Source organism: Xenopus laevis, chromosome 2S, assembly GCF_017654675.1.
Source record: "Xenopus laevis strain J_2021 chromosome 2S, Xenopus_laevis_v10.1, whole genome shotgun sequence".
NCBI lineage: Eukaryota > Metazoa > Chordata > Amphibia > Anura > Pipidae > Xenopus > Xenopus laevis.
The window spans coordinates 73,427,301-73,454,710 of NC_054374.1; the positions used below are offsets into that span (position 1 = coordinate 73,427,301).

Consider the following 27,410-nt stretch of genomic DNA (forward strand, 5'->3'; position numbering starts at 1 on the left):
GTGGGCATATCGGGTTAAGATTGGCATGTTTGGCTACCTCACCAAATGAGTGTCTCTAATGTATATACTGTATATTGTTTTGTTCTTTTTTTATTTGAACATATTTTTTAAAATCACCATTAAGAACCTGCAATAAGCTTATAAAAGGCTTCCGGTACATCTTATGGTCAGAACCTCTTTAAAAAATGAACCATAGTATCCACTTCCCTCTGTGAGAAGCTTCCTGCTCCTCAACTGTGAATGAGAGAATCACAATAGAGAATCCGATAAGCCTGAGTGCACTATGCACTTAGCTCCTACTGAGCACGCTGCTTTTTAGAACATTTGTATGAACTTTGCCTCAGGTTGCTTTAATAACTGTAAGGGGGAACTACATGCTCTGCAATAGCAATCCTACAACAACCCTGTCCAAGATCAGGGGAGGTGAGGGAAGAGGGTGGTGGCGGCAGGAAGAAGCCTGCTGATCTGGGCCGACAGGCCCACAAGAGCCAGGGGCCCACCTAGTTGCAAGTGACCAGAGTATTGGACCAAAAAGGGGTGATGTTTGATTTAGCATGTTTATGCTAGGGTGTCTATACTTGGGTGACTGATGAACAGTGTCAGACTGGGATGCCAGGGAGCCAGCAGAAAACCTTAGACCATGGGCACACTCCAAACTATTTCTCCTCTTCCTCTCCTCACGCAACATCTATTCTCCAAGTCTATTTCTTTCTATTCTATAATATATTATTCTATATATTTAGCCTCTTTGTTCCCATACAGAAGAAGGTAATGACCATGAAACAGGCCAAATGGTTAGAAGCAGGAGGGACCATTGTCACTGGGAGTTTTCCTGGTATCCCAGTTGGCCAGTCTGAAACTGGGTATGAATTAGCTGTTCGACTGCCTTTTGCATTCTTTCCAAATCATTTACAACACATTTACAACAGGCTATACCCAGGGCGCCATCATGGGGGGGGGCACAGGGGGTACTGCTGTTCCAGGCCCAGGTCTAAAGGGAGGCCCGGCTGTACTGCACTTTTAGAAATAGCTGGGCCCCCCTTGACAGCGCCAAAGCCATGCCGCATCTGCCATAGTCACAAAGAGCCGAATCATGAACAGCCCAAGTACCAAAGAGCTGAAGTTGAAGTCCCGAAGCTGCAAAAAGACCCAAAGCCACGAAAGGAGCTGAAGTGGAAGTCCCGAAGCCACGAAAAGACCCAAAACCATGAAAGGAGCCAAAGTTGAAGTTCTGAAGCCATGATTTCGGTTCTACTGATCACCACTGTGTTTTTTTATTTTATTAAACCTCTGGCCACTGTATTATTTTAATACTCTAGAGGCCCCTGCCCCCACTGTTTTTTTTAAAAAAAAATATTTCCTGGGGCCCCAATGTTTCTTTTTAACTTGTAAGGCGGCACTGGTGCCAATGTTTTTTTTTTTTTTTAACTTATAGGGGGCCCCTGACCACCAATTTTTTCTAGAAAATGGGGGGCGCTCTGGTGACAATTTTTTAATCATAAGGGGGCCCTGACCATCAATGGCTTTTTATAACGTGTGTGGGGTGGGGGTTAACAGTTTTTAGCGCTGTCTGTGTGGTATTTTAGGGTCTGGCCACACATTTCCTCGTGAGGCAACTTCAGGCAATTTCGTAAAGTGAAGCTCCGCGTGTGCATTGCTGCAGCCAATTTGGGGAGATTGTCAGCCCAAAGAGGAGGAGATTTGTCGTTGGGGTGACCAATCTCCCCAAATCTGCTCCTGTGGCCAGACCATTACAGTGGTGTGGGCAGGATCTGGGGTGAGGCTTCAGTGGTTTGGGCCCCCGAAAAACGTTTTACTGCCCTGTGATTTCTATTGGGGGCCCTGGCTATACCCATGCCTTTATCTTAATGTCACCAGATTATCAATGTATAAAATCCGAGAAGTTAGCAATTTATTTGCAAATGAACTGTCTGTATCAGATCCTTGATGGCCACCGTACATTACAAAAATTGTCTAAAACAAGCTTGAACGCGTGCCTTTTCTTCTGCGGCGCCATTGAACGATGGGCAGCCCACGTGGGGTTGATCAATTTTGTCGTGGATTGGTAGAGGCAGTTTCGCGGGAAGATGACGTCGACAACCAGTACGTGGGGAGGGCTGGGCCTGAAACCCAGGAAGACTGGAAGAAAAGCATTGTCTACCGAAGTTGGGGTAAGATACCGGGAGGACGGGATGGTGTAAAAAACATGGCAGCGTTATTGGGCCTTGTAGATGTAAAACTGAATAAGGAAGGAGATACGTGGGGTAGTTTGCAGGACGTCATAAACAAAGCCCAGTATTGGCTGCGCATGTATCCACACAAACACGTAGTTACACTTCTCCACAGCAGCGTCGGCTAGCTTCGAATGAACTGTAGGATCACTACACTTTGTGGAACTATTCTAAAAACAGAGCATGTGTTCTCTATCAATGAGAGGCGTGGCCTTTGTCCCACGTGACTGGTGAACTGCAATTGGTAGTAATAAAGCAAAAATCAATAAATGCTCATTGGTGCTCTCGCACGTCTCTGTATTGGGTATTACTGATAATAACCAAAATACAAATCAAGGCACTCCCGTGACTTCTGTAGTTGGCAGTACAGTTGTTGATGAACTACAGTTCCCATGATTTGCTGTTGGATGTTTTAGGTCATCAGCCTATAGTTTATGGCAAGCAGGCATTTGTCAAGAAGAAATGCTGTTATCACATCTCTCTCTCTCTCTCTGTTTGCGGACTGCTGGTCCTTTTTATTTAAGGGAGAGTGAACTCTCTTCTCACTGGGCAGTTTGTTGAGCTTTGAATACTAACTACAGTGATTTACTTTTTTGTCAGTGATTCAAATCATTGCTTGCTGTCCTAGGCAGAGCAATTTTCCAAGCCCTGCTTTTGGTTATGCTGAAATGTATGCATGCACTAACAATAATCTGATTGACCAGGTCAAGGATTAATAACCTTTCAGCCAGCACACAAATTTGGTCCACATGACCCACCTATATAATGTAAAAATTTCTTACAGTTCGTTTACTCTTGTGTTCTGCATAGATACATGCTTACATAGTTTCCTCCTGTTCAGCCTGATGCACTGGGTAAAGTGGCATCTGGGCACTAGTCTATAGCAGCCAATTATTGATTTGTTTTTTTTAGACAACTGCAAGTATAACAATAAAAGCAAAAAATCTGACTGGTTGCCATGGGTTAAAGCCTAGGTGCAATTTGCCCAGTGTTGATAAATGATCCCCAGTTTTGTTAATATATGCTTATGTATACATTTACAGTTGAAACGGTCAATAGCAACTCATAGGCAACTTTACCTCACATAATACATGTTGTTTGTAGCAGGAATATACAAATAGATCTACTATAAATGATTATTTCCTTAATGGATTTGGACCTTTGCTGGGTAATGCCCAAAACACCATACTCTCTCACTCACTGGCTGCACAGAGCTTCTGACAACAAGAAGCAAATACCATATTGATCTGTAGATTGGAAAGTGTTTGAGTTAAAGAGATTGATCATCCCATCTGGTGTTTTTCTATTCTCTACCAGCATCTGCTGCAACTAGTATCCAGTGTAGTCCTTTTTTTTCACTTTCGGCATAAGCCACAATGTCAAAGGAGAAAGAAAGGTTTACAATTACATTTGTACCAAATGATTGTCCCGCTTAGGACATACTAAAATGCTATAGTAATTTCTAGTAAACTTTTAATATAATTGTGTACCGAAATATAGAAATGTTCCACTACCCCGACTTACTATCTGCCATTGTCACTTCATACTGTCCTAGCTGTGTTCTCTCTAGATGGGCCATGTGCAGATCTTGGGTTCTGGGGTGGGGTGGGGGGGACAGAACCATAAGTAGACTGAAATCCCCCCGGTCACGAAGATACGATTCAGGAATGCAGCAATTTATGACAATGTACAGTGAATTGAGCAGTGCAGTGAGTTTTTCTTTTAGAGATCACTGATTAATGTTTAAAGGCTCATTCATAATATACTGCCTTTCCTTCTCCTTTAACACATTTATACATTTATTTGAATCTTGCTTAAGATTGAACCCATGTTTCCTAGCAACCTCACCTTCATATTCTGTAGTGTTTTTATTTTGCTTAATTTTTGTTTTTATTTTTCCTACTCTTTTTAATATTGTATATATTTAGTGCTTTGATATAAAGAGCATTATATTATATAAAGAGCATTATTAAAATGTTGTTAACATAGTTTGTTTATGGGCTTCCTGGTGGTTTGGTCAAAATTAGTTTTTTTGTGTAACAGATTGGACAGGAAATAGTAGAATGTCTGAATAAAAGTGAATAAATTAAAAATAAAAACTAGCGACACATTCAATCACCTTTATCGTTGCTAGGTCTGTTGAAGGCAGTTTAAGTTACAGGTTATAGAGTGGACTTTGTAAAATAACACACACTTAATTTAAAAAAAATCACATTTATATAGAATAGATGCTTTGCAAATTCTTGGTTAGAAGATCACAATAGTAAATGATATCTTGAACAGACTTCTTGGAGAGGCTGTAGGGGTATACTGCTGGTCATTTTTGAACATTGTGAGAATGTTTTGTCAGTGCAATGCCCAACACAAACAATCCAAAAGAAATTGACAGTTTACCTCCCTAACTCCTTTTTCAGGTCAGTTGTTTTCTGATGCTAGTTCCCCAATGTGTTTATCCAAATATCTCAATATAATCAAATCAGTGAATGCTCAAGATATCTAAAACAAATGACCAGGCTTTACCCTATAGGGATACTTGAAAATCTTTTAAAAATCTTAACGGAATAGTAACCCCAAAAAATTTAAGTATTTTAATAATACTGGTGTGTTTGCTTCAGAAACTCTACAATGGTTTTTATAAACAAGCAACTGTGTAGCCATGGGGGCAGCCATTCAAAGTTAAACAATAAAAGGCACAGGATACACAGCAGATAACAGATAAGCTCTGTAGTAAACAATGGGACACAAAGAAACCACCAGGCCCGGATTTGTGGCTAGGCCCGGGCCTAGGGCGGTGAAATTTTTGGGGTTGCACGCCGCCCAGACGCATCTTTGAAGCACTGGGGACTTAACGCTCCCCATCGCTTCTGCCTCAGCGAGTGCCACGGCTGGCGCTAGGACCCTGCGGACACAGGGCGGCGCAACCGGAAGCAGCAGGGGTATGGATCGTGCGGCCTTGGGGCGCCGCTTCCTTAAATCCGGCCCTGGAAACCACGCGTTAGGTTACATGAGCCAATTAACAGAAAGAGTTCTGTCTTTTGCTTCCACACTTCTTCCTGTTACAGTAAGAGTTTTAGTAGTTCTGGTCAGGTGATCTCTGAGACAGCACACAGACCATCATGAAATGAAGGTTTACGGCAAGAGAAGCAAAAGGACAATATTTACTTAAATATATATTCCAGTTTGGTAAGATTCCTTAATATGCCACTTAATTTGATATGAACTATCTGTTGTTTAAGTATTCATTTTGGGGGTATAGCTTTCCCATATGATAACATAAATTTACATGTGTACTTTGGCACGTAATTCTCTGTGAAATATTTTAAGAGTACTAGTGTGGGTAAAATGTATTCCCTCCTGTATGCTATTATATACACTACAATTGAAGCAGCGATAATACCCTGGTTTTGGCTCTCCAAGAAAAGTGGGCACCTTGTAGTGGTCTTTATTGTTAGCATGTACCAACATGTTTCTAAGGTTATTACCTCTTTCATATGCAAACTTGATAATGTGCTGCAGTATGATCTCAAAATAGCATCATCCTGCAAGAAAATTACGTGTTAGCTTCAGAGGTATTGGCAGTTTTTGACATGCTCATACTGCTAAGCAGGCTTTAGCTCAACCGCTTTCTTTGAAGGCCAAGACTGTCAACTACGTTGAATTGAATGTCTATGCATTTTCTATGTATTTCCCAAATTTAGATAAGCCTAAAATTGCTGACTCTCAGAGTGACTGGTATTAAAAGAGTAAAATAAAGTGCAAAAGTATTTAGAGAAACACGTTTTAAAGGGGTTGTTAACCTTCCAAACACTTTTTTTCAGTTCAGTTGTTTTCAGATTGTTCCCCAGAAATAAAGACTTTTTTCAATTGCTTTCCATTATTTATTTTTTACTGTTTTTCCAAAATCTAATTAAATGTTCCTGTCTGTGGTGTTGAGTCTGGCAGCTCATTAATTCAGGTGCAGACTCTAAACTGTTACAATTTTGCAACATTTTATTGATACATTTCTCAGCAGCATCTCTGGAGTATTCGCAACTATTGTATCAATTCCAACAGCTGTCTGTAATGAAACCCAGAGATTCTGCTCAGCAGGGACAAAGATAAGAAATGTATCAAATAAATGTATCAACTTAGAACAGTTTACAGGGTTGGCAACTTCTAGAGCTGCTTTAGAAGATCAAAAAAGGCACTTCAATATTAGAAAAACGGTGACACATAGAAAATAGAAAGTAATTAGAAAAAGTAATTATTTCTGGTGATCTATCGGAAAACAACTAGTTGTTTGAAGGTGAACAACCCCTTTAACTTTAAACTCTTGGATTATTTTTAGCAGGGCCAGAGATAAGAAATGTTTCAACTAAAATGTATCAAATTAAACGTTTTATAGAGTCAGTGACACCTTTCCAGAGACTTTTTAAGGAGACATGAGAAGGTGAAAATGAAACTTTAAATGTCCGTATTTGGTAAAAAAAAAAAAAAGAAGCAGAAAGCAACAAAAAAAGTATTTATTTCTAAAAACAACTGAAAAAAAAAGTGCTTGGAAGGTGAAGAATTGACACTACAAGGAAATGTGTAATTAGTTGTGATAGATCGCTGCACACTGTTTGTGAATGAGCTTCATCCCAACATCGGTTTTTGGTAATAAGACATGCTATAGTGGGTTGGAGAATCAAATTATACCAATGGTTGAGGCTATGCAAGCATATCATTTTAACATCTTTCAATTCAATTTCAATAGAAATTTACTATTGAAAAAGCAATGATAAAAGAGGAACTTCAAAATTAAGTTTTAGCATGATGGTATGTTTGATAATTTGGGTCTTTACTTTATAGTTTTTGACTTGTTTACATTTTTGTTTTATAGCTCTTATAATTGATATTTGTATCTTGGGGTGTTCATCTGAGCCTAACACCCAGAGGGTTTGAATGTCCAATAACAGAAGTGTTCAATAAAAAGTAATGCTATAAACATAATGCAAATAACAACAAACAACCCTACTAATTTGCTGTGTGCTGATGGCTGGCCCTGGCAAAGAGAAACTTACATTTTATATTGGAGAAGATTCTAGTAGGAAATGTAATTCTAAATACATATTAAATTATGACTTTGCTTAAATGGCTGCATTGTTCTGACGTGCTGGTTTTGTTGTATTACATTGTTTTTGGTGTTCTATATAGAGACAGCATTTAATTGCAAAAGCAGGAATTTATAGTTTGATTCACCTCTTAGAGACTTATGGCTAGAATTGCTAAACATGCAATTAGTTTATCAAATACTCACTGTTAATATATTAGGATTTGTTGAATTAAAATGTGCAGGGCTATAACTGAAAGATGTAAAATGTTTTTTTTTTCTTGGATACTTTTTAAGTTTCTAGTTTTTTCATTATCCCTTATTTTTTTTCCTTTCAACATTTGTTTTTATGACTTAATATGTATGCATTTCACTAATAATACTATAACTTGTGTTCCCAGTGCTGTGTCTGCATTTTTAAATAAAATGCTAAATATATTCCAACTACGAGATTGGATCATTTTTCTGATCAGTTGAGCCTCTGCTTTAAGAGGGTGGTAGACCAAACAAAATGGAGGGTTTATTATTTTTTCTTTCAGACACTGCTGTTCCTTTAAGAGAATACAGCTCAGGGACAATCGTATGTCTGCGCGTGAGCAGTGCCCTCCTTCCTGCACATGCGTATTGCTACCACTCCTCCCTAATAATATGCGCATGCGCTTCAGCTTTCACTCCGGACTTAACCAGTTCATAAACATTGGCGGGGGTTGGCTAAAACATGTCTTTGTTTGCTCTTATGTCTACAACATTATGATTTTTTTGACCGATAAAATAACCTTTCTTCTAATTAAATAAATCTGACTGCAGAACTGTCACGCATTTTATTTTACGTTATCCCTTGCGTTTGGCCAAGTCCAAGCCCTCCTCTATCACCCTGTTTCATGGTTTATTCGAGCACCGCCTCCCCTAACCCCCCTACGGAGTGCCGCAGTTGGACGGGTCCGGGCCGACATGGCGGAGCGGCGGGACATAGACACCGGGCTGACCGGGCGGTAAGAGACGGGGTATGTTAGGGGGGAATTAAAGCGATGCTGCCGATTTGAGGACGAGGTTGGAAAGCGGCCCGTCATACATGTGCATATATCAGTAGGACAATGAGCTTTGCAATTGTGTGCATGTGTATTTCGACATATAAATGTTTCTCTCTCTAAAAATCTGTTCTCTCTATATTAAACACTTCATCGTTTAATTTAGAGGTCGGGCTATGAATTGGTCTTTATATAATGTACAACATTTCCTTTTTGTTTGATTTCTATACCTGCATTCATACAGAATTGTGTTGGGCTGTAAAGTGACTAATTGCTACAGCCTTAAAGTATTACAAAATCTGGCTTCATTCAGTTATAGTGGGCATGATTAATAAATAAAGTTAAAAACACAGAAATCCTGCAAGGCACAGCCATTTCCAAGCATGAGGTATATTTAGCGAATTGTATTTATTTTCATATAGTAGGTGGATCATTTTTAAATGTATTATTTAGAAAATTATATTGATACATAACAGTTGTGAATGCATTTTGGATTGTATGTAAAATAGTGGGATCAGGGTCGATCCTGGCCCCTCCGCCACCTGAGGCAGCAGCAGTTGCTGCTGCCCCCCATCCCCCAGAAATTCGCTCTTAAAGTACCAGGAGCAGCATTTTTGCTGCCCCTGGTACCTAGTGGGGTGCTGCCGCCTGAGGCGACAGCCTCAACTTGCCTCATTGGCGAAGCACCCCTGAGTGGGATTACCTCATATGTATATTACCTTCAAAGATATCCAACCATAAATGTAGGTTAAAGCAATAAGATATTGTGAAATACTTTTAGCTAAATTATAATGAAGGAACCCATTAGTTATATAACGTAACTATATAAGTACAGCCTTCTGACCACAGGGGTCAGAAACCCTTTCTGCTAACAGTTACTCCTGAAAACCATTTTGAACCTTTTACAGTTTTAAGGTGGCCATACACGGGCCGATAAAAGCTGCCGACAGACCAAGTCGGCAGCTTATTGGCCCGTGTATGGGGGCCCCCGACGGGGTTCCCCGATCGAGATCTGGCCGAAAGTCGGCCAGATCTCGATCGGATGGGGTTAAAAATCCCGTCGGATTGCGGCCGCATCTGTTCGTTGATGCGGTCCCGCGATCCGACCGCCCGTTTGGCGAACGCTAGGATCCGATCGTTGGGCCCTAGGGCCCACGATCGGATCAGCCCGATATTGCCCACCTCAAGGTGGGCATATCGGAGGGAGATCCGCTCGTTTGGCGACATCGCCAAACGAGCGGATCTATCCGTGTATGGCCACCTTTAATGAACTTTTAGTAAGTTTAGCAAGTCAAAGGAAGCAACTCTTCAGGTGCTTTAAAAGAGTAGGAAAGCTACTGAAGCAGTTTATTGCCAATAGATTAGCCAGAATAGTGCAAGCTATAACTCTATATTTTTTCTGCAGAATCCTTTACCATATCAGAGTAAACCGCTCTAGAAGCTCTGTTTGTTTAGAATAGTAGCTTCCATATTAGCTTGGTGTGACATCACTTCCTGCCGGAGTCTCCGATAACAACAGGGAGAGGGAGAGAGCATGCTCAAGCCCTAGCCCTGGAGGTTCATGCTGCAAACAGAACGTCTGATACAGAAGCCCATGTATGTCAAAAGAAAGACAGCATTTCTTTCGTTCTATTGAGTAGCGGACTTAGAGCAGCATTACTTTTAGGGTTTACTGGCGTATTTATAGAGAACTTTCTGATTAAAGCTTACTTAATTTTAGCCTTTCCTTCTCCTTTAAAATATGGATTTTTTTTCCCAGTTAAATCTGAATATATTTAGAAACATAAAATTTTGCATACGAACTAGTGCTAAATGAAAAATATTTAGGAATGTAGTATCCTTATGTTAATATTATTTTTATATAAAGTTATAAAGCTCTCCCATAATCTGCTGCACTGTATATAAGGGACTAAGCCTCATTTTAGCTGTGGGGAAAGTATATGTTGAAGAAATATTTTCTGTTATGACTGTTAGTGAGGAGATAATTGGTAAACAGAATGTTATGAGTGGAAGTTGATGTTTTATTCGAAACAGCAAAAAATTAACAAAATGCAGTGAATCTATGGGTGACAATTTTTTATTTTGGTGTGCTGAAACCCTGGAGAAACATTTTGCTTGTCAGTAATGATCAACACTTACCAACTACCCGACGTTTATTTAAAGTAATTTGGGATACTGACATATTTAAGAAAGCTATGCTTGTGACCTGCCTAGCACAAAATTGATGTGGCTGTATGGCCATGCAAACTTCTGATAACTTCACCCTTTAGCAACACTGGAAAATCACTGCTGCCTGATTTTTTCACTATAAGAGTTGAAAATTCTGTGAATCCAAATTACATATTTAGATAAATTTGTAAGTAAAACGGCTTAAATAATTAAAAAAACATTAGGAAATGTTAATGCACAGTTACATTTTATTTAAAAAACTTTTAAACATAGGAGCAAAGAAAATAGTAATTTAGGCATGTGCAAAAGTTGAGACACCCTAGTAAGTCAATGTGGTTTACAAACCTCTTTGGTATAGATCATTGCTTGTAAACATCCTTTTTGTATCCAGCTGAGAGTCTTTCAGTTCTTGTAGGTATTTCAGCCCACTACAGATTACTTGTGATGCCAAGGTCTTCTTGGGCTCTCTTGCATGTCTAAGATCTACCCACAAATTTTCACTGATGTCGAGGAACATCACTGTCCCCGTCCAGGAACTGTGAGCGCCGTTTTAAACCTTTAGCTTAATTGTTTTTAAATAGTGTGATGATGGCTTTTGAGGTATGTTTATGATCATTATCTTATTGTAAGAGCCATTCCCCTTTCCCCCTTTGGCTGTCTGTTTTACGTCGACATCTAGAATTTGCTGATGCTATTGTAGTCTAGATGATATTGTAGTCTAATTACAGTGCCACTGGCTTCCACCTAGCCCCAAAGCATTGTGGAGCAAACTCTATGTTTAACAGTCGGCAAAGTATTTTTCATGAATGCTGCTCCTTTTTCTCTCCCAAACAAATCTTTGATTGTGGTCAGTTTTGTGTCTAAAGCTCCCCATAGACGCGACGATTCTTCTTGCCGAACGACCGATTTTAGGGAAGCCTGACCAATTATCTTGTGGTTAGTGGTATTCGAACGATAGTACATCTTACGATTTTTTGGCCGACATCTGTCTTTGTCGGTCCCAGTGCAATCTCTCTATGTTTGCAGGGCCAAGCAGGCAGCTCCCCTTTGTTTTCTTGGTAAATTGGTCTTTTTAGTTGATGGTAAATTCGTACGATCGTTCTGAGAAGATCGTGGTCTCACGATCAGGATCTGATCTTTTAAAAATCTCAACATCTATGGCCAGCTTAACTTCTTTTGTATCACTGCACCATCCATGAATGTATTTTCTTAAAACGCCTTTATTGAGACATAGGCTCTTGACCCATATAAAACACAAAGTTTCAGACCTGCATAGGTCTTTTTTCAAGCTTGTGTAGATCATTTTTTTGCTCACCACAGATGTTGATGAGGTTGTAGGTAAGGCTTCCTCCTGATGACTGTTCCATGCCAATCCTGTTTGTGCAAGTAATACTGCCCCACTCATCTGTCAGCCAAACCTTCCTGCAAATCCTTTTCAGTCATATGAGGATTTGCTTTTCTGGCCAGCATACCAGCAGTTCTTACTCGGTTTTTTTAGAGGGGTGCAAAGTTTTGTGTGTCAGAGATTGGCAAACTCCTAATAACTGTTATTAATTTGCTGACTTTTTAACTGTAACATATATTGTTTGGCTATATGTTTCTAAATGGTGTAAGTTGATCTTGTAAATACTTGAAACTGGGTGTGTTGTAATCAACTGCTTTGTCTATAGAATTATTAACCAAATAATATTCATTCTAGATGGAATAATGGATGCTGATACAAATCACAGTCTGAGGCCTATTTTAAGAGGAATCCCATACAAGCTGCAGAATCCTAAGGTACCAGATGAATCTCTGTTGGATGAAAACTATTTTATGAACTCAGAGGTTCTGGCAGGAATTCCAGTTATTGAAAATGAGGATGAGCAGGATTATTTATTAAAGGGCCCCACTTCCTCCAAAGTGCACTCCCAAGGGAGCATGGAAGAAGACAGGACGCTTACTGGACACAACACAGATAGTGAAAGGGAAATTCATATTAACAACTTGAGGCTGAAGGATCTTCTCCCCCAGCTGAACAAGGACTCCATGTTGCAAACAATCAGAAAGGATTTTAGCCTGGCTAGAGAGAGAGAGAGCCAGGAGGCCTATTCAAACAAGGAGCCAGGACGAGAAGGCATATTCTCCAGGGAAGCAGATTCCAGATTACTTGGTGGCTTTGGATCTAAACCAGGTAAATTGTTTTAGCTTTTTTTTCATGGTTTAGATCCGCGCTGTCCAACTTATTTCATGTAGAATGTTGATTCTTTCTCATAGCGTGTTCAAGGGTCGGTTTAAATTAAAAAAAAAAAAAGGCTGTGGAGCCTTTGAGCTGATATGCTGCTATAGCAACAGGTATAGTTACCAGCTTGCACACCCTGGCTCTCCAAATCATAAATTGCCCGGTGCCCGGCCGAGAAGGCTTTGGAAACCCACAAACTTCAGAATAAATAATTCCACCGGCACACAGGTCTTAGTTGCAAGCAGGGACAACCCTTGCTGTATTTTATTTACGTGATGCAACGTTTCGGGGTGATCCCCTTTGTCAAGCTGCTTGACAAAGGGGATCACCCCGAAACATTGCATCACGTAAATAAAATACAGCAAGGGTTGTCCCTGCTTGCAACTAAGACCTGTGTGCCGGTGGAATTATTAATTATGATGCTATAGCAAACCTTTGGGCCACATTTGTGGGCTTCCAGTTGGACAGCCCTGGTATATATAGATTGATTTCAATTATTCTTAATAGTTTCAATACTGCTTTGCAGAGAGCCGAAATAAACTTAGATTGCAAGGAGGGTAAACTAATTGGATTTATTTTATCAAAATATTACAAAAAAATTAATTTTATTAGACCAATAAAGTAAGATTTTTGTATTTTTTTTTATACAAGTCCAGAGTGTGTCAGAATATCTATCATTGTGCTTTTGATTATATGGTCTAAAATTGGATTGATTGGGTTGTTTGCACTTGCTCAAATTGTTGCACAGAATTAGCTTATAATGAACCACTCCTATACCTAAAGTGAAGGGTAGTTCTCTTTAATCCCCCAAAACTTGCGCTTGCAGTTTACACCCCTAACATTTATAAACAGATTTCCATATCCATGTAGTAAATGCACAAGTGTTAAAATACAGCTGAGGTCCATGTAGTCTTAGCTGCATTAAAAACACCAAGAAATTGAGAAAATGTTGCAGTTGAGACATGCAGTGGCGCTGCACAGCGAATTTAGATTTAGGTCTGTTTGAATTCATACAATAACTGTATGTGTTTTATCAATGCACTGAATCCGGGATTTGGATCTTAATTCAACCAAATGTTTTTATAACATTTAATAGAATATCAGAATGTGTCTAAATCCGTAGTCATGTGGCTTTAAAGCTCTGGACAATTGAAGACTACATTTTTTGATTTAATTGTTGCAAGTTTTCCACTGGATTAGTTGAGACTGAAAGATTATTAGAAGAGTGCATGAGCAGGCTGTTCATAAAAGTGAAGTGATATTAATTTTGGTTATGATTGCTGGGGTCCATTTTCCTGGCAACCACATTTCATTTTAAATTATAGACCCAAGAGAGTCAGCATAGCAACATTACCTTATTGGTTTATTTATTAATTTGTTCCTGTTTGTTTTAAGCAGTATAGTAATTTATATTGTTTTCAAAGATAAGAAATTAACATATTTATCATGAAAAGGAAATTTAAATGATGCTGAATATGTTCACTTAAATTAGAAAAAAGAATGGTGCAGCGTAATTACAAGAAAGGTTTACATAAGTCTGTAGCACATATGGTTTCTTTACTTCTGCTGTACTAAGGTGGAAACTAGCTGTGGTCAAATATCTAAATAAGGCTTTAATGACTTGCCATATAACTATATGAAAAGCCCTGCCTTTAGTAGAACCAGCAGTGGCAGGTGGGCCGCCAATCAGAAATGTTTAAGCAGAGAATGGACACCAGAATTCTGCCTGTCCAAAAAAACTCAAAATGTTTCATGTGCCATAACGCCTTATGGTTGTAGTATAAAATAAACTGGAATTTAATGCAAAGGATGAAAGTATTATACATTCCTTCTAAATAGCGTAGTTGCTTATTTAAGATACATCTGTTGCTGAAGCAAGTAAAATGTTTTGTGGGCACATACTAAACTTGTGTGCGCATTTTTAAGAACTGTGTGTGCTAGTGATGTGCGGGTCAGGAAGCCCACATTTGAAGGTGGCGAGGAGCAGTGCGAGGTCGACCCAAACCCGCCCCGACCCACGGGTCCCGCGGGTATCAGGTCGTCCCGCACATCACTAATGTACACAGGTCGGAATAAATCCAAAATTTGGTGTTTTCACACAAAAATCTTGTGTGCTGGCCTTTAATTTTGGAATTAAAGAAAGAAAAAAAAACTCTCGCAAGTGGAAGGTAAGGGTCCCTTCAGACCAATTTGGCAGCCCACAATATCTGCCCACATAAGCAGGGCCGGATTTACATAGTGGGTGCCCCTAGGCCCACTGCCGTTCGTCACCCCTGTCCCCTCCCGTTTTTCCGTGCAAATTTTCATCATCTGGACTGGGGATTGGTGCAAAGGAAATTTAAAAAATGTATCCCCAGTGCATCCCCAGTGTTTTTGAACCAATGTGGGTGTGGTTGGGCAGCATGCCGCCCCCCTAGAATCCTGCCACCCTAGGCCCGGGCCTTGGTGGCCTTTCCACAAATCCGGGCCTGCACATAAGTGGCCCTCCTAAGGGCCTATGTGACCAATGACTGGCTGAAAATCTGGTCGATCTTAATTTTCCTTTGGATAGAGTATAGTATTGGCTTATTGATGTGCTCATTGCTTGAAGTATTACACTTCTGTCATTGTAATCTTTTGACCCTAGAGTATAAAGTGCGGTTTTGGAACCCAAGTTTTAAGAAGTATATAAATAAGCTGAAAAGAGTGATGACACCTGTAATTAAATTGGTAAAAGTAGTGGAATGGAGGAGGCATTCTTATTAATTAGTATATACATACAAATCTAACATACTGCACTTTGCAAAGATATATAGATCATTTGATGAAAAACAAGTCCTCTTGCTTAGTAGTTATTCCTTGTGGTATTTCTATTTCATAGGAGTGAAACACTTTTTTGGGATGTTGTCTTTATGTTAAAAAACATTTTAAATAAAGTTAAAAATATAAGTATAGTGGAACCTCTGCTTTTACGTTTTCCCGGGGGCCACAGAAAATCTACATAAAATCTGGGAAACTGTAAAATGCAGGAAGGACTGCAAAGAAAAGTTTCATAACCGTGAAAATGTACCATACAGGTATGTAAAACCAGGGTTCCACTGTATAGTATTTATATTCTGTCCTGACACGTTAGCATAACTGTTTGCAACAAACAAGGTCTTTTGAGTAAAATATGTACTAGTTTTGCACACCATTTGAGTGATTTTTGTCCATTGTAATAGGCAGAGTTGCTCACATTCTTCAGGTAGTTGTATATCAAATGTGTGTTATAGTGTTATCAGGGCTTTGAGTGGGCCATTCGCTTTTTTTTGTTCCTGAGTGGGCCCGCCCAAGTGATATCTAGCTGAAAATTGGCAAGGGTTAAAAATCCTGTTAGAGAAGGGACACATTAGTGCGATGATACTGCCCTTGCCAACAAGTTACGGTAGTATGATCCATTTTTTAGCCTCCCAAGACAGACTGCATGGGTTGCCAAAACAGCAAAGATGCCCTTTTTGGTGACCTCACTAAACAAGTAAAACTTGAAATGTTTGCCCAGCTTTGGATTTGTGATTTAATACATCTGAGATTTGATGCCACTTTGTAACATAAAGTGGCTTCCTGCATTGAGATTTTTACCCCATTAGTGTTGTGACGTGAGTGTGAAACATATATGTGGTAAAGCACCTGTACAATAACAGTGTTGACCAGACTATATTATTTGCTCTATTAATACTTTCCAAAGGATCATTACTATTTTTTTTTGTTGAAGCTATTTAAAGGCATTGTGCCTATTAACATTATGACTGCATTTGCAATCCCTTGTGTTCCTCTGCACTTACTTGCAACTTCTACAGATGTCATATTCCAGAGAAAGGAACCCCTACCTGAAAGTGATGCTGACAGGCAGGTAGGAACATTAAGCTTTCATTGTAATGCATAAGCATACAGGAAGCTCAAGCTCAATGTTCCTGTATGTTTATGCATGATATGCAGGAAAGCATTTTACCTGTGTAAGATTTGCTGGGTTTTTTTGGTGTTCCTGTTCTGTTCATGTGTACCAGCCCAGAAAGCAAAGTGGAGTACCACAGCAGAATTTTCTTTCAGCTGTATTTGCAAAAGCACCAGCTGTACCCTAAAGCTGGCCATCCATTTAAAGATCCATATGTTTGGCAAGGTTACCAAATGAGCAGCTCTTTCCCTCATATGTTGAGGTGTTGACCATCTGCCCTTGCCCCAGCAGGGTTTTTAAATCCTAGTGAGCCCACCATACAATGCCCAATAAGCTACCAACTTGGCCAGGACAACAAATACAAAAGTAAATCTATAGTAATAAGTCAAATCAACTGGACTTGCTGTATTTTTTTTTCTCTAAGGCGTTTTGCTAGTCATCTAACTGGCTTTCTCAATTCAGAATAACCTGTACAAAAATCTTTCTGTGGTTAAAGAAACCGTAACAGAAAAAAATTAAGTCTTTTAAAGTAATGAAAATATAATGAGATGCCGTGTTTGCTTCAGAAATGCTACAATAGTTTATATAAACAAGCTACTGTGTAGCCACTGGGATAAAGGGTCAGTGTACACAGGCAGATTCAGGAAGATTAGTCGCCCAGCGACAAATCTCTTCTTCGCATCCACTAATCTCCCCGAATTGCCTCCCCCTGCCTTCCGGCCGGCTAAGATGCAAATCGCCAGCGATATGGCACTCATATCGATTTGTTTTCCGAAGTCGCCTGAAAATTGCCTCACGAGGAAACTTCGGGCGCCTTCGGAAAACGAATCGAGCCGAGTGCCATGCCGCCGGCAATTTACATTTTAGCCGGTGGGGTGGCAGTTTCATGGAGATTAGTCGCCTCAAAGAAGAGGAGATTTGTCGCCAGGCGACTAATCTTCCTGAATCTGCCTGTGTGCCCTGACCCTAAAAGGAATAAAATACACCAGTTTTGCCAGTGCAACAGTACATTGTATTGTCATTCTTTTAAACCAGTGCTGGCCAACTTCTGTGGTATTGAGGGACGGAATTTTTCTGACCTACGTGGCGGAGGGCTGATAATGGAAGCCAGTGTTGACCCCTTCCTGTTTTTTAACCACACTCATTATCACAATAACTTTTAAGACCATATCCACATTAATGGTGGTAACACACCACAAATGATTGGTGCTTACTGCATGTATATCACTCGTGAAAGATTTAAGTAATACCCTTAAATAAACCATAGACATAACCTTAAATCCATATGTTCTATCATCCCTTTGGAAAACACAGCACCCCCAGCACATGTTTCAACACCTTAGGGCACCTAACAACAATTTCCAAATGCTAACAAACCCCCAGAAGGAACCCTACCAGGCTCACGTCCCACAGGGTACAGAGTAGGTCAGGCAGAGAATGGCACATGTGAGAAATATAGGGAAGGCAGAGTATGGCACACACAGGGAGCATAGGGAAGGCAAAGTATCGCACACACGGAGTAAAGGGAAGGCAGAGAATCGCGCACACACAGGGAGTATAGGGCAGGCAGAGTATGACACACACAGGGAGCATAGGGAAGGCAGAATAGAGCAGGAGACAGGCAAACCTATCAGGGCATAAAATACAGTGACACACAGTGGTGGTGGTAACTTATCACTCTTTCTTCTCTAGACTGTTCTACATTACCTATTCAATAGTTTTGCAGATTTTATGACCAATTCACTTGCAATTTGGTCACTGGATATTTAGTTTCTTCTCGACTAATTTGCCATGCATTGCTTTAATATCTACTCATTTGTTTACATTGCTCCTACAATTATGAGACCTTGTGTTGGGGTAACAGTTAAAGGGCAAGTTCATTTGTATTTGTAGTGGGAAATAAACAGGTATATCTGACTGAAAAATCCAGCTTATAACTGATTGGCTGTCACTCTTCTCAGAAGACAGGGGAGGTGCTGTCTCTCTGGTAAATGGCTTTCTTGTGGCCAATACTAATATTTATTTTTATTTTGTAAGGTTTTCTCCTTGGTCTATCCCTAGACTGAGGCCTAGCTATATAAATGGTTTAAACTATATACCTTAATGTAAACAGCATTTCAGAAACTGTAACCTTTTTTTTTATATTTTACTTTGCCAATGTATAGGTCAAATGGAGGAAACTTCGAGAGCACAGCTAGTGACACAAGCTCCTGACAGCAATTTTCGGGTAAGCCAAGAGTTACTGATGTTAAGTCTATATTTTATCTTATATTTTGTGTTCTATTTGTAGATATTCTATATAGCTCAACTCTTGGATGCGGCCAACATGTTTTCATTTATCCTGGTTTCTCAATTTAAAAAAACAAACAAACAAAATCTGCAACACACTGCTTTCTACACCCACCATCTTAAGAATAGACTAAAGGAGAATGAAAAGTTAAAAATACTTGGCAATGCCACAGGCCCCCCAGTAACTAAAAGTACTGACCTTTTATCCTTTTATCACTTTTAACCGTTTATCACTTCTTATTTAAAGGAGTTGTTTACCTTTAAGTCAACTTTTAGTATGATGTACAGCGTGATATTCTGAAACATTCTGCAAATTTTTTATTATTTGTGTTTTTTTAATTATTCAGCTTTTTATTCAGCAGCTCTCCAGCAATTTCAGAAATCTGGTTGCTAGAGTCCAAATTACCCTAGCTCTGTGCATTGATTAGAATATTAGATTGGAATATGACTAGGGGAGGGTCTGAATAGAAAGACGAGTAATAAAAAGTAACAGTAATAATAAATGTGTAGCCGTTTGTTTTTAGATGGGATCAGTGACCCCCATTTGAAAGCTGGTAAGTGTCAGAAGAAGAAGGCAAATAATTGAAAAACTATTAAAAATAAATAATGACAACTACTTAAAAAGTTTCTTAGATTTAGCCATTCTATAACATACTAAAAGTTAACTTAAAGGTAAACCACCCCTTTAAGAAAACAATGTAAATGTGTAAAAGTGTCTTGGGTTACTTTCCTGTAGAGCGCCACCATATTTTCCCCTGCCATTGGTTCTCTTGTACTGTCAAGGGAAGACATGCACAATCTGTATTGTGTATGTGCACAGCTTGAATCAAGCAAGAAATCTAAAGGAAAATATCCATGGATCATTATTTGTATAGGCAGTTTAAGTTCGGTAGATCACAGACTGGGAAACTTTTAATTACAACTATAATAACAATTTCAAGGTATTCTGACAATTGGACCCTTGACTGTAGATGAGCTAATATCGGTAGTCAGGCAAACTGAAGGGTATTTAGGAAAAGGGCATTACAGCTGCTTTCATTTGCAGTTAACTATTAAAACCAATGAAAATATTTCATATGTATCAGAATCTCGCTAAGAATCAAATTTCCTTCACTGTGCAAAAGAAGAATAAAATCTAATTATTTAGATGGACATCCAGTTTAAAGAGATACTGACACTAGAAATTAAATTATTATTATTTTTTTTTAACATCGATTAAAACATTGTCTTCGCAGGCTATTTATTATAATGAATAAATTATAAATATTTATCATTTTGCCACAAAAGAATTTGCCTCATTACCCATCAGATCCCACATGTTCCTCTGTAAGTGGAATGCCATATTTGTGCAGCAGTAGTCTGTTCGCAATAGAAACTGCAACTGACAAGGGACAGTCAGGTTTAGAAACTTCACATAACAATTACTTACAAAATCAGACCTATCTGTGAAAAACGATCAAGATGACCTAAAGGGCATTTTTAATGTGCAGTAATATTTTCAAAAGTATTTTTTTTCCGTGTCACTTAAAGGTAAAATGTATGGTGCAACTGATGGGGTAGTACTACAACTCAGGAGATGTAGAAGCAGTCATGTGTATTTGCCCTTTTAGATTGCAGGCTCAAAATTGGCTTATTTTGATGTTTAATAACCATTTCCATTTTTATATAAAACCCACCATATTGTGTAGTTGCATATTTGCAATTCCTAATTTTGATCATTTTCTTTTGACTTCATATCTCTGTAAACGTTCTGTTTTTCCTTATCATAGCATTTTATCTAATTGTCCTTTCAGGAATCTAGTTACTCATACAGTAGCAAGTCCCCAGTGGGCGACAGTCTGGGTAACTCTTTTTCCTCTGGTGTGAGAATAAAGGAGGAGCCAATGGATGAAGATTATGATAAAGCTTTAGCACCTCCACCTCTTGTTGACAAAATCAAAGATGAGCCAGACAATTCTGAGGTAAGCTAATGCTGTGTTTCTCAGTGGTTGATGTGAATATGCTTTGAGAACATAGGACAGTGAATCGGCTTTCCACTGCCTGTGTACAAAACATTCTCTGAGGAAAGTGGATGATCCACTCAATACCCCCTTGCCCTAAAACATCTCTGTTCAGTCCATCACTCAGTGTGACAGGCGCATTAAAGAGGAGGGAGGTGTCAGAAGATGCTTCTTGCATTAATAACGTAAGCCTTCAATCTTTCCTTTGCCTGGTGAGAACTGCAGGGGCCAGTCATGTAATACTGCTATCACCCCCCCCCCCAAATTTGTTGAAATTGCAGTTTTCAGAAGAGCCCTTTTACATATTTATATAGTTGAAAAAATCACCCCTTTACATTTCAACAGTATGTTTGTCCACTTCATAAAGATATATCATTTATTGCCTGTGCCACCATTCTGTTGGCTCCTATAAAAGAAAATCCTACCCTAGGGTGCAGTGATTCCATGAACATGAACTTTAGAAACAGGCCCAACTGGAACATGGTTATGAAAAGCTTATAGAAAGAATCATAAAGAAACCTTTCATGTAACCTAGGAAATATTAATTACTAGTATTATAGTCTAAACCACAAAGTAATGTGCTGGGTAAATGGTGCTTTTGTGTTTTTTTTTATCTGTTATGTTTATGCTATTTAATCTTTGTATAATGTAACAATAGCATATTTTCATAACATTTAATGTGTTTAAAACTGCTATATTGAATCATCGATTCCCAATTTCAGGAATATACCCAGCAGCCAAAATCTTCTGAAGGAGAATTGAAAATCAGTGCAGTGTTTTCAGTCAGTGGCAGCCCTCTGGGTGAGTACAAGAAAATGTTAAAGTTCTGTGAATAATAATTAAAGGGGATATACCCCTTGCTCAACATGAGTTCAAAAATATGGCTTCTGTCAAGCATAATTTTTGCCTTACAAAACAATCTTTTTTTTTTCTTATTCTTTGAGCTAAACTGAGAAATTGAAGCTACCCAATGTTTGATTCTTTGTAAAGTAGATAATTAAATGAAGCTCAAAGTATAAAGTTTAACACATGATTCCAGTTCTTCTCTTGTTTCTTTGTGCAATTATATTCAAAATAGTGTCGATTTTTCATTTGGAGTTCCATTTTGGCTCCACTATATTCATATATTCATTTATCGCCAGCACTGCCAAATAAATCTATAACAATATTTTAAAATAAAAGCAATAGGCTTTTTAGAGTTGATGCAAAATGCAGGCTAAGGAATAGTTTCATAGTTTTTAAAAAAAATGTACTCTCCAGCCAAACTTTCCCCCAAGACCAAAGTTTCTTAAGCTTTTGTTTAGGAGAAACCAATCCATTTGGTAAATCAAAACATGGCATAAAAACATTTATGAACCTAATTTTAATTAATATTATCAAAGGGAACATGTGAACCGCACAAAATGTATGGGAACACACTTTTGGGTTCCATCACATAGGTTAAGAACCCCTGCATTTTAAATGGTAGAGAACACACTTTTGGGTTCCATCACATAGGTTAAGAACCCCTGCATTTTAAATGGTAGAGTTTATTATTTGCTATGTAAACAGTATACTTTAGAAATAAAAAGTAAACCATAATAGAATCCCTTTAAAATCCAGAAAGAAGAATTTTTCACTCTTGGAAATGAATTTGCAGCTGGACCTAGCAACCGGTTTACTAAATATACAAAAAACTATTCTATCTATATATTCTATACTATCTATAGTATGGTCACGTTACAATAATTCATTCCCTTTTGCATTTGATAAATTGTTACTTTCATAATGCTTTTCAGTGACCTTTAAGGGCTTGTTCACCTTCCAAACACTTATTTCCAGTTCAGTTGTTTCACCTCAAACAATTGCTTTCCATATTTTCTTTTACCATAATCCATATTTTCTTTTACCATAATCCATATTTTCTTTTACCATAATCCAGGTGCAGAATCTGAACTGGTACAATTAGCTACATTAGTTGATACATTTCTCAGCAACTTTTGTTGAATATTTGCAACAATTGTATCTATTCTTACTGCCGCCTTTATTGAAACGTGGGTGCTCTGCTCAGCAGGGCCAACAATAAGAAATGTATCAACTAAATGTATCCATTTAGAATCCAAACCCCTCCAGCTGCTTTAAAAGGAAGACCTAAGGTGAAAAATGAAGCTTTATACTTCAATATTAGAAAAACTTCCATAAATCAAAAACGGAGAATAATCATTAAAAAGTCTTAATTTCTGTTGAACTATCTGAAAACAACTGAACTTAAAAAAAAATATTGGAAGGTGAGAAATTAAGCTCTATACTATAATATTAGAAAAAGTCCATAAATCGAAAATAGAGTAAAGTCTTTATTTCTGATGAACTATCTGAAAACATCTAAACTTAAACAATTGTGAGTCTTATTATATTTGTATTCGCAGTGTTAAAAAGAGTTAATGCCTTAGAATAATGTCTAATTGGCCTCTACTTTCTTTATCTTCAGCTCCTCAACTTTCTTCAAGCTTGCAGTCCCCTATAACCTCCCCAGGAGCTAGCAAGTCTCTCCCTGCAGCTCCAGCTGTACCATCAACTTCTGTCAGAGTATCCTGTTCTGGCTGCAAAAAGATCCTACAGAAGGGACAGACAGCGTACCAGCGGAAAGGCTCCACCCAGCTTTTCTGCTCTACTCTGTGCCTTACTGGCTACACCATTCCCCCTGCAAGACCTATGACTGCTCCTAGGAGGATCTGCTCAAGCTGTGGAAAGTAAATCCTTTGCCCTTACTATCCACAATATTTACACAGACTTTGTTCTTTTGCTCACAGTATAACAAAATCAGTGTGCTGAAATTAGGACCAATTTCAAATATATTTAAATCTATCTCCCTTGTTAGAAATGAATTCAAAGTTGTCATTAGTGTTGCTGTGTAGTGGAGAGATGAGTGCACACTACTGAAGTATGGGGTGACATCAATGGAGTTAAAAGGGTTGTTCACGTACTTTTGCTATGCCTTAATTTGCAGAATTCTAATACAAAGTGAAGTTGGTGATTTTCTGTTTTTTTGCGGTTTCTGAAATATTTATGTTTTGGTGTGCAGCTCTCAGGCCTGAAATTCAGACTGTTATTTGATTGCTAGGGCTTAATTATCCAATCAACCAGGGAATTGTTTTGAAATTAAAACGGAAGATGAATAAGAGAGAGCTTGAAAGGAAAAATAAGCAATAAAAGACAAGCGTAGCAATAACATAATAAATAGCTATAAATAAAAAGTCAATCTGTTAGTTGATTGCCAGGTTTAGTGACCCTCAGGCCCGGACTGGCAATCTGTGGGTTCTGGTAAATGCCAGAAGGGCTGCTATAAGGTGCCATAGGAAATCAGTATTTAGTGGGCTGGTGAGAGCTGATTGGGCCTCTGTGTATCGGAAATGCCAGGGCCTATTTTCATTCTCAGTCTGGACCTGGTGACCCTTGACAACCAGACAGTTGTCTATGGTCTGGAAACAGGCACAATAGGAAGACTGATAATTGGGGGGAAAAAAATATGAAATTGAAAAGTTGCTTGGAATCATTCTAGTACAATAACTGAGAGAGGTGGTGCTCAAAATGTGCACACAAAATATTTTTATTTTTTGCACTTATAGCTGAGAAATAATTAGAGAGAACATTGGTGAGTGCATAGTAATCTAACTAGTAATTATATTAACTAAGTAAATGCTACAGATAATTTCAGTATATTCAAACAGGCTATAGAAATTGGTCTGTTGGTGTTCATCCAACAAGAATGCAAATATGGTCAGTTTAAGGGTTACATATTAAAGGGTGGTTTTTGTATGTGTATGGAGTATGTGATTTTCAGCTTAACTGAGTGAGACACAGGGAGGGAGATGTTGGGTCTGCATGAGTTTTCTCCTGGTACTCCGATTTCCTCCCACACTTCATTAACAGATGGGCAGGTTAATTGGCTGCTGATAAAAATTGACCATAGTTTGGAGGTCTGGACTGGGATTTCAAATAGGCCGAGGCATTTCAAGTACATAGAGGCCCAAACAGCCCCCCACCAACCCAATTAATAATAACTGTCTATGGCATCTTAAAACAGCCCCTTCATAGATTCAAGGGGGGGGGGTTGTCTGTCTATGATTGATAATATCTGTAAAGAACTGCATGAATGTGTCTACTCTACATAAATAAATTTATAAAAAATAAAGGTGCTGTAAAAGAAGATAGCTATTCAGTTATCTACTATAACAACATGACATAACTGATTGCAATCCGCTTTTACCATGATTTTATTCTGTTCACTAAATGTTTTGCCAAATTTTTAAAGTTTTATTATATAGCAATATTGCTACACTGAACTTGAGAATACATATAATTATCATACAAGTAGGCGTGGGTGAAATGTGCTTTTCTTGCATCTTCTCATTGCTGTTGGTTAGTCTTCCAACATAAGAAAATGCTAATTTGTTAAATGCTGATTTTTTTTGTTAGCTGAGTATTTGCAGTTAAAGTGAGATCTGATCGTAGATTTGTATACTCATAGGTATTCTAATAGTAAATACTCTTTAGGATAAACAATTGTGTAGATGTCTCCCCACTAAAAAAAATCTTGCTACTCTAAAAATGTCTTCCTATCATTTTAGTGTCTGTCAATTCCTGCCCAATTGCTTTGGAAGTGCAATATCCACAGTTGAATAAACAGGAAGCTGGAAATATAGAAATGTGCTGTCGCACTGTAATGAGAGTAGCAGCGCTATAGATTTGACAATCTGTTGAATGTAAAGAGTTAATCATGGGCCGCCTAATAATCTAATCTTTCTATAATGCGGAGTGCAAATCTGAACTAATTTCTAATCCACCCTGTAGCATTTTGATCCACTTTCTAGTGTTTATCTGCAGTTGACTTGTCTTTGTAGTCCAAAATTCACTGGAAGAGATTGCAGTTTGCAGAGAAAACTGTAAGCAGTGTAGTGTTATCTTTTCATTGAAAGCAAAAGAAATAGATTTCTTGTTGGATTATAATAGTGATCCCATCTGTGCAGTATTTTTATTGGCCGAATTAGAATTGAAATAATACAATTAAATTATAATGTTGCCTTTATCCAGAACCATTGCTGATCCCAAGGATGTCATCACAGCTCAGTTTGACAATCCAAGTTCCAGCAAGGACTTCTGCAGTCAGACATGCTTGTCCGCATATGAGATTAAGAAGAAACCAACAGTTACCATACACACAAACAGCATTTCCACAAAGTGCAGCGTGTGTCTGAAAAATGCAGTGGTAAGTGGTCACTGCTTTAGCATATTCCTGTAAATCATTTTATGTCATGTCAGACTTATTCTCCCATATTATAGGTAACCTCTCAGCCACATTTTCAAAAATGCTTATACTATATGGTAATTTAAAAGTATGATTTCGGTGCAGCGTCATTTGCATGATAGTCATCATTCTAGAGTTAGGCTATAGATATACTTCAGAGACATGATCAGTCTTTGGGACTTGGGATTTTTCCATTATATAGAAAATCATGCTTTTAAAGGGGTCCTGTCACCCTAAGAAATAATTCCAAATTCTTTTCAATCATGTTAGTTGAGTAAAATAAACTTTACTTACACTATGTTGAGGAAACTCTTCACTGCTGGGAAATCATTCCAGTTTGCCATAACTTATGCAAAATGGGATGAGTTCACAATGCCCATCAGAGAAAGAGAAAATGTACCTTGTTTAAAAGAAAGCAACGTTCTAATTTTCTGTAATTTTGTGTATGGAGCTTTGTTTACCTGCTAATTGTGTTTCATATGAGAGGCAGCTGCCATGTTTGCTGTGACAAAGATAACTCATTAATATGTGACCTCCAAAAGCAACATTTTCTTGAGAAATGGTACAATGTTTGCTGGGCTTTTATCTTAAAGCTGTGTATGTTTTGTTGCAAAAAGTCATGCAAATTGTAATGATCCTTCAAAAGTGCTTGTCATTAGAAACCTGCTAGAGCTGTGGCTATGCCATCCTTTCCCAAGAGTAATCTACTGGCCTCTAATGCACCTAATAAGCTTTAGACCAGTGATCCCCAACCAGTAGCTCGCGAGCGACATGTTGCTCTCCAACCCCTTGGATGTTGCTCTCAGGGTCCTCAAATCAGGTGCTTATTTTTGAATTCCAAGCTTGAAAGCAAGTTTTAATTGCATAAAAACTAAGTATACTGCCAAGTTGAGCCTCTTGTAGGCTGCCAGTCCACAAAGGGGCTACCAAATAGCCAATTATAGACTTTATTTGACACCCCAAGGGACTTTTTTCATGCTTGCGTTGCTCCCCAACTCTTTTTACATTTGAATGTGGCTCACAAGTAAAAAAGGTTGGGGACCCCTGCTTTAGACCATCTGATCTGTGGGCATGGGGCATTTCTACTCTTAAGTATATTACTGAATCAACCACTTCAAGTACTGTAGATGTACAGTGATAGAATACAGTGATCTTGAAAGGTAATCAAGCATAGTATTTATTTAAAAGAAATATATATATCTATTAA

The 27,410-nt window shown here is 38.5% G+C and overlaps 1 protein-coding gene across 4 annotated transcripts in view; it reads left to right on the forward strand.

Moving 5' to 3' along the window:
- The first annotated feature begins 2,008 nt into the window (after positions 1 to 2,008).
- zmym4.S (zinc finger MYM-type containing 4 S homeolog) overlaps positions 2,009 to 27,410 on the forward strand; it is a 52,827-nt gene continuing 27,425 nt past the window's right edge. For 2 of the 4 annotated variants that reach the window (XM_018249506.2, XM_018249507.2), the window contains exons 1-7: positions 2,009 to 2,171; positions 12,199 to 12,672; positions 18,796 to 18,857; positions 20,713 to 20,880; positions 21,642 to 21,720; positions 23,387 to 23,648; positions 25,990 to 26,164. In XM_018249506.2, the coding sequence (XP_018104995.1) occupies positions 2,024 to 2,171; positions 12,199 to 12,672; positions 18,796 to 18,857; positions 20,713 to 20,880; positions 21,642 to 21,720; positions 23,387 to 23,648; positions 25,990 to 26,164 (1,368 nt within the window). In that variant the 5' untranslated portion in view covers positions 2,009 to 2,023. Of the gene's footprint in view, positions 2,172 to 7,976; positions 8,307 to 12,198; positions 12,673 to 18,795; positions 18,858 to 20,712; positions 20,881 to 21,641; positions 21,721 to 23,386; positions 23,649 to 25,989; positions 26,165 to 27,410 lie in introns of those variants that run through there. The other 2 variants (XM_018249509.2, XM_018249508.2) reach the window with 2 other exon arrangements.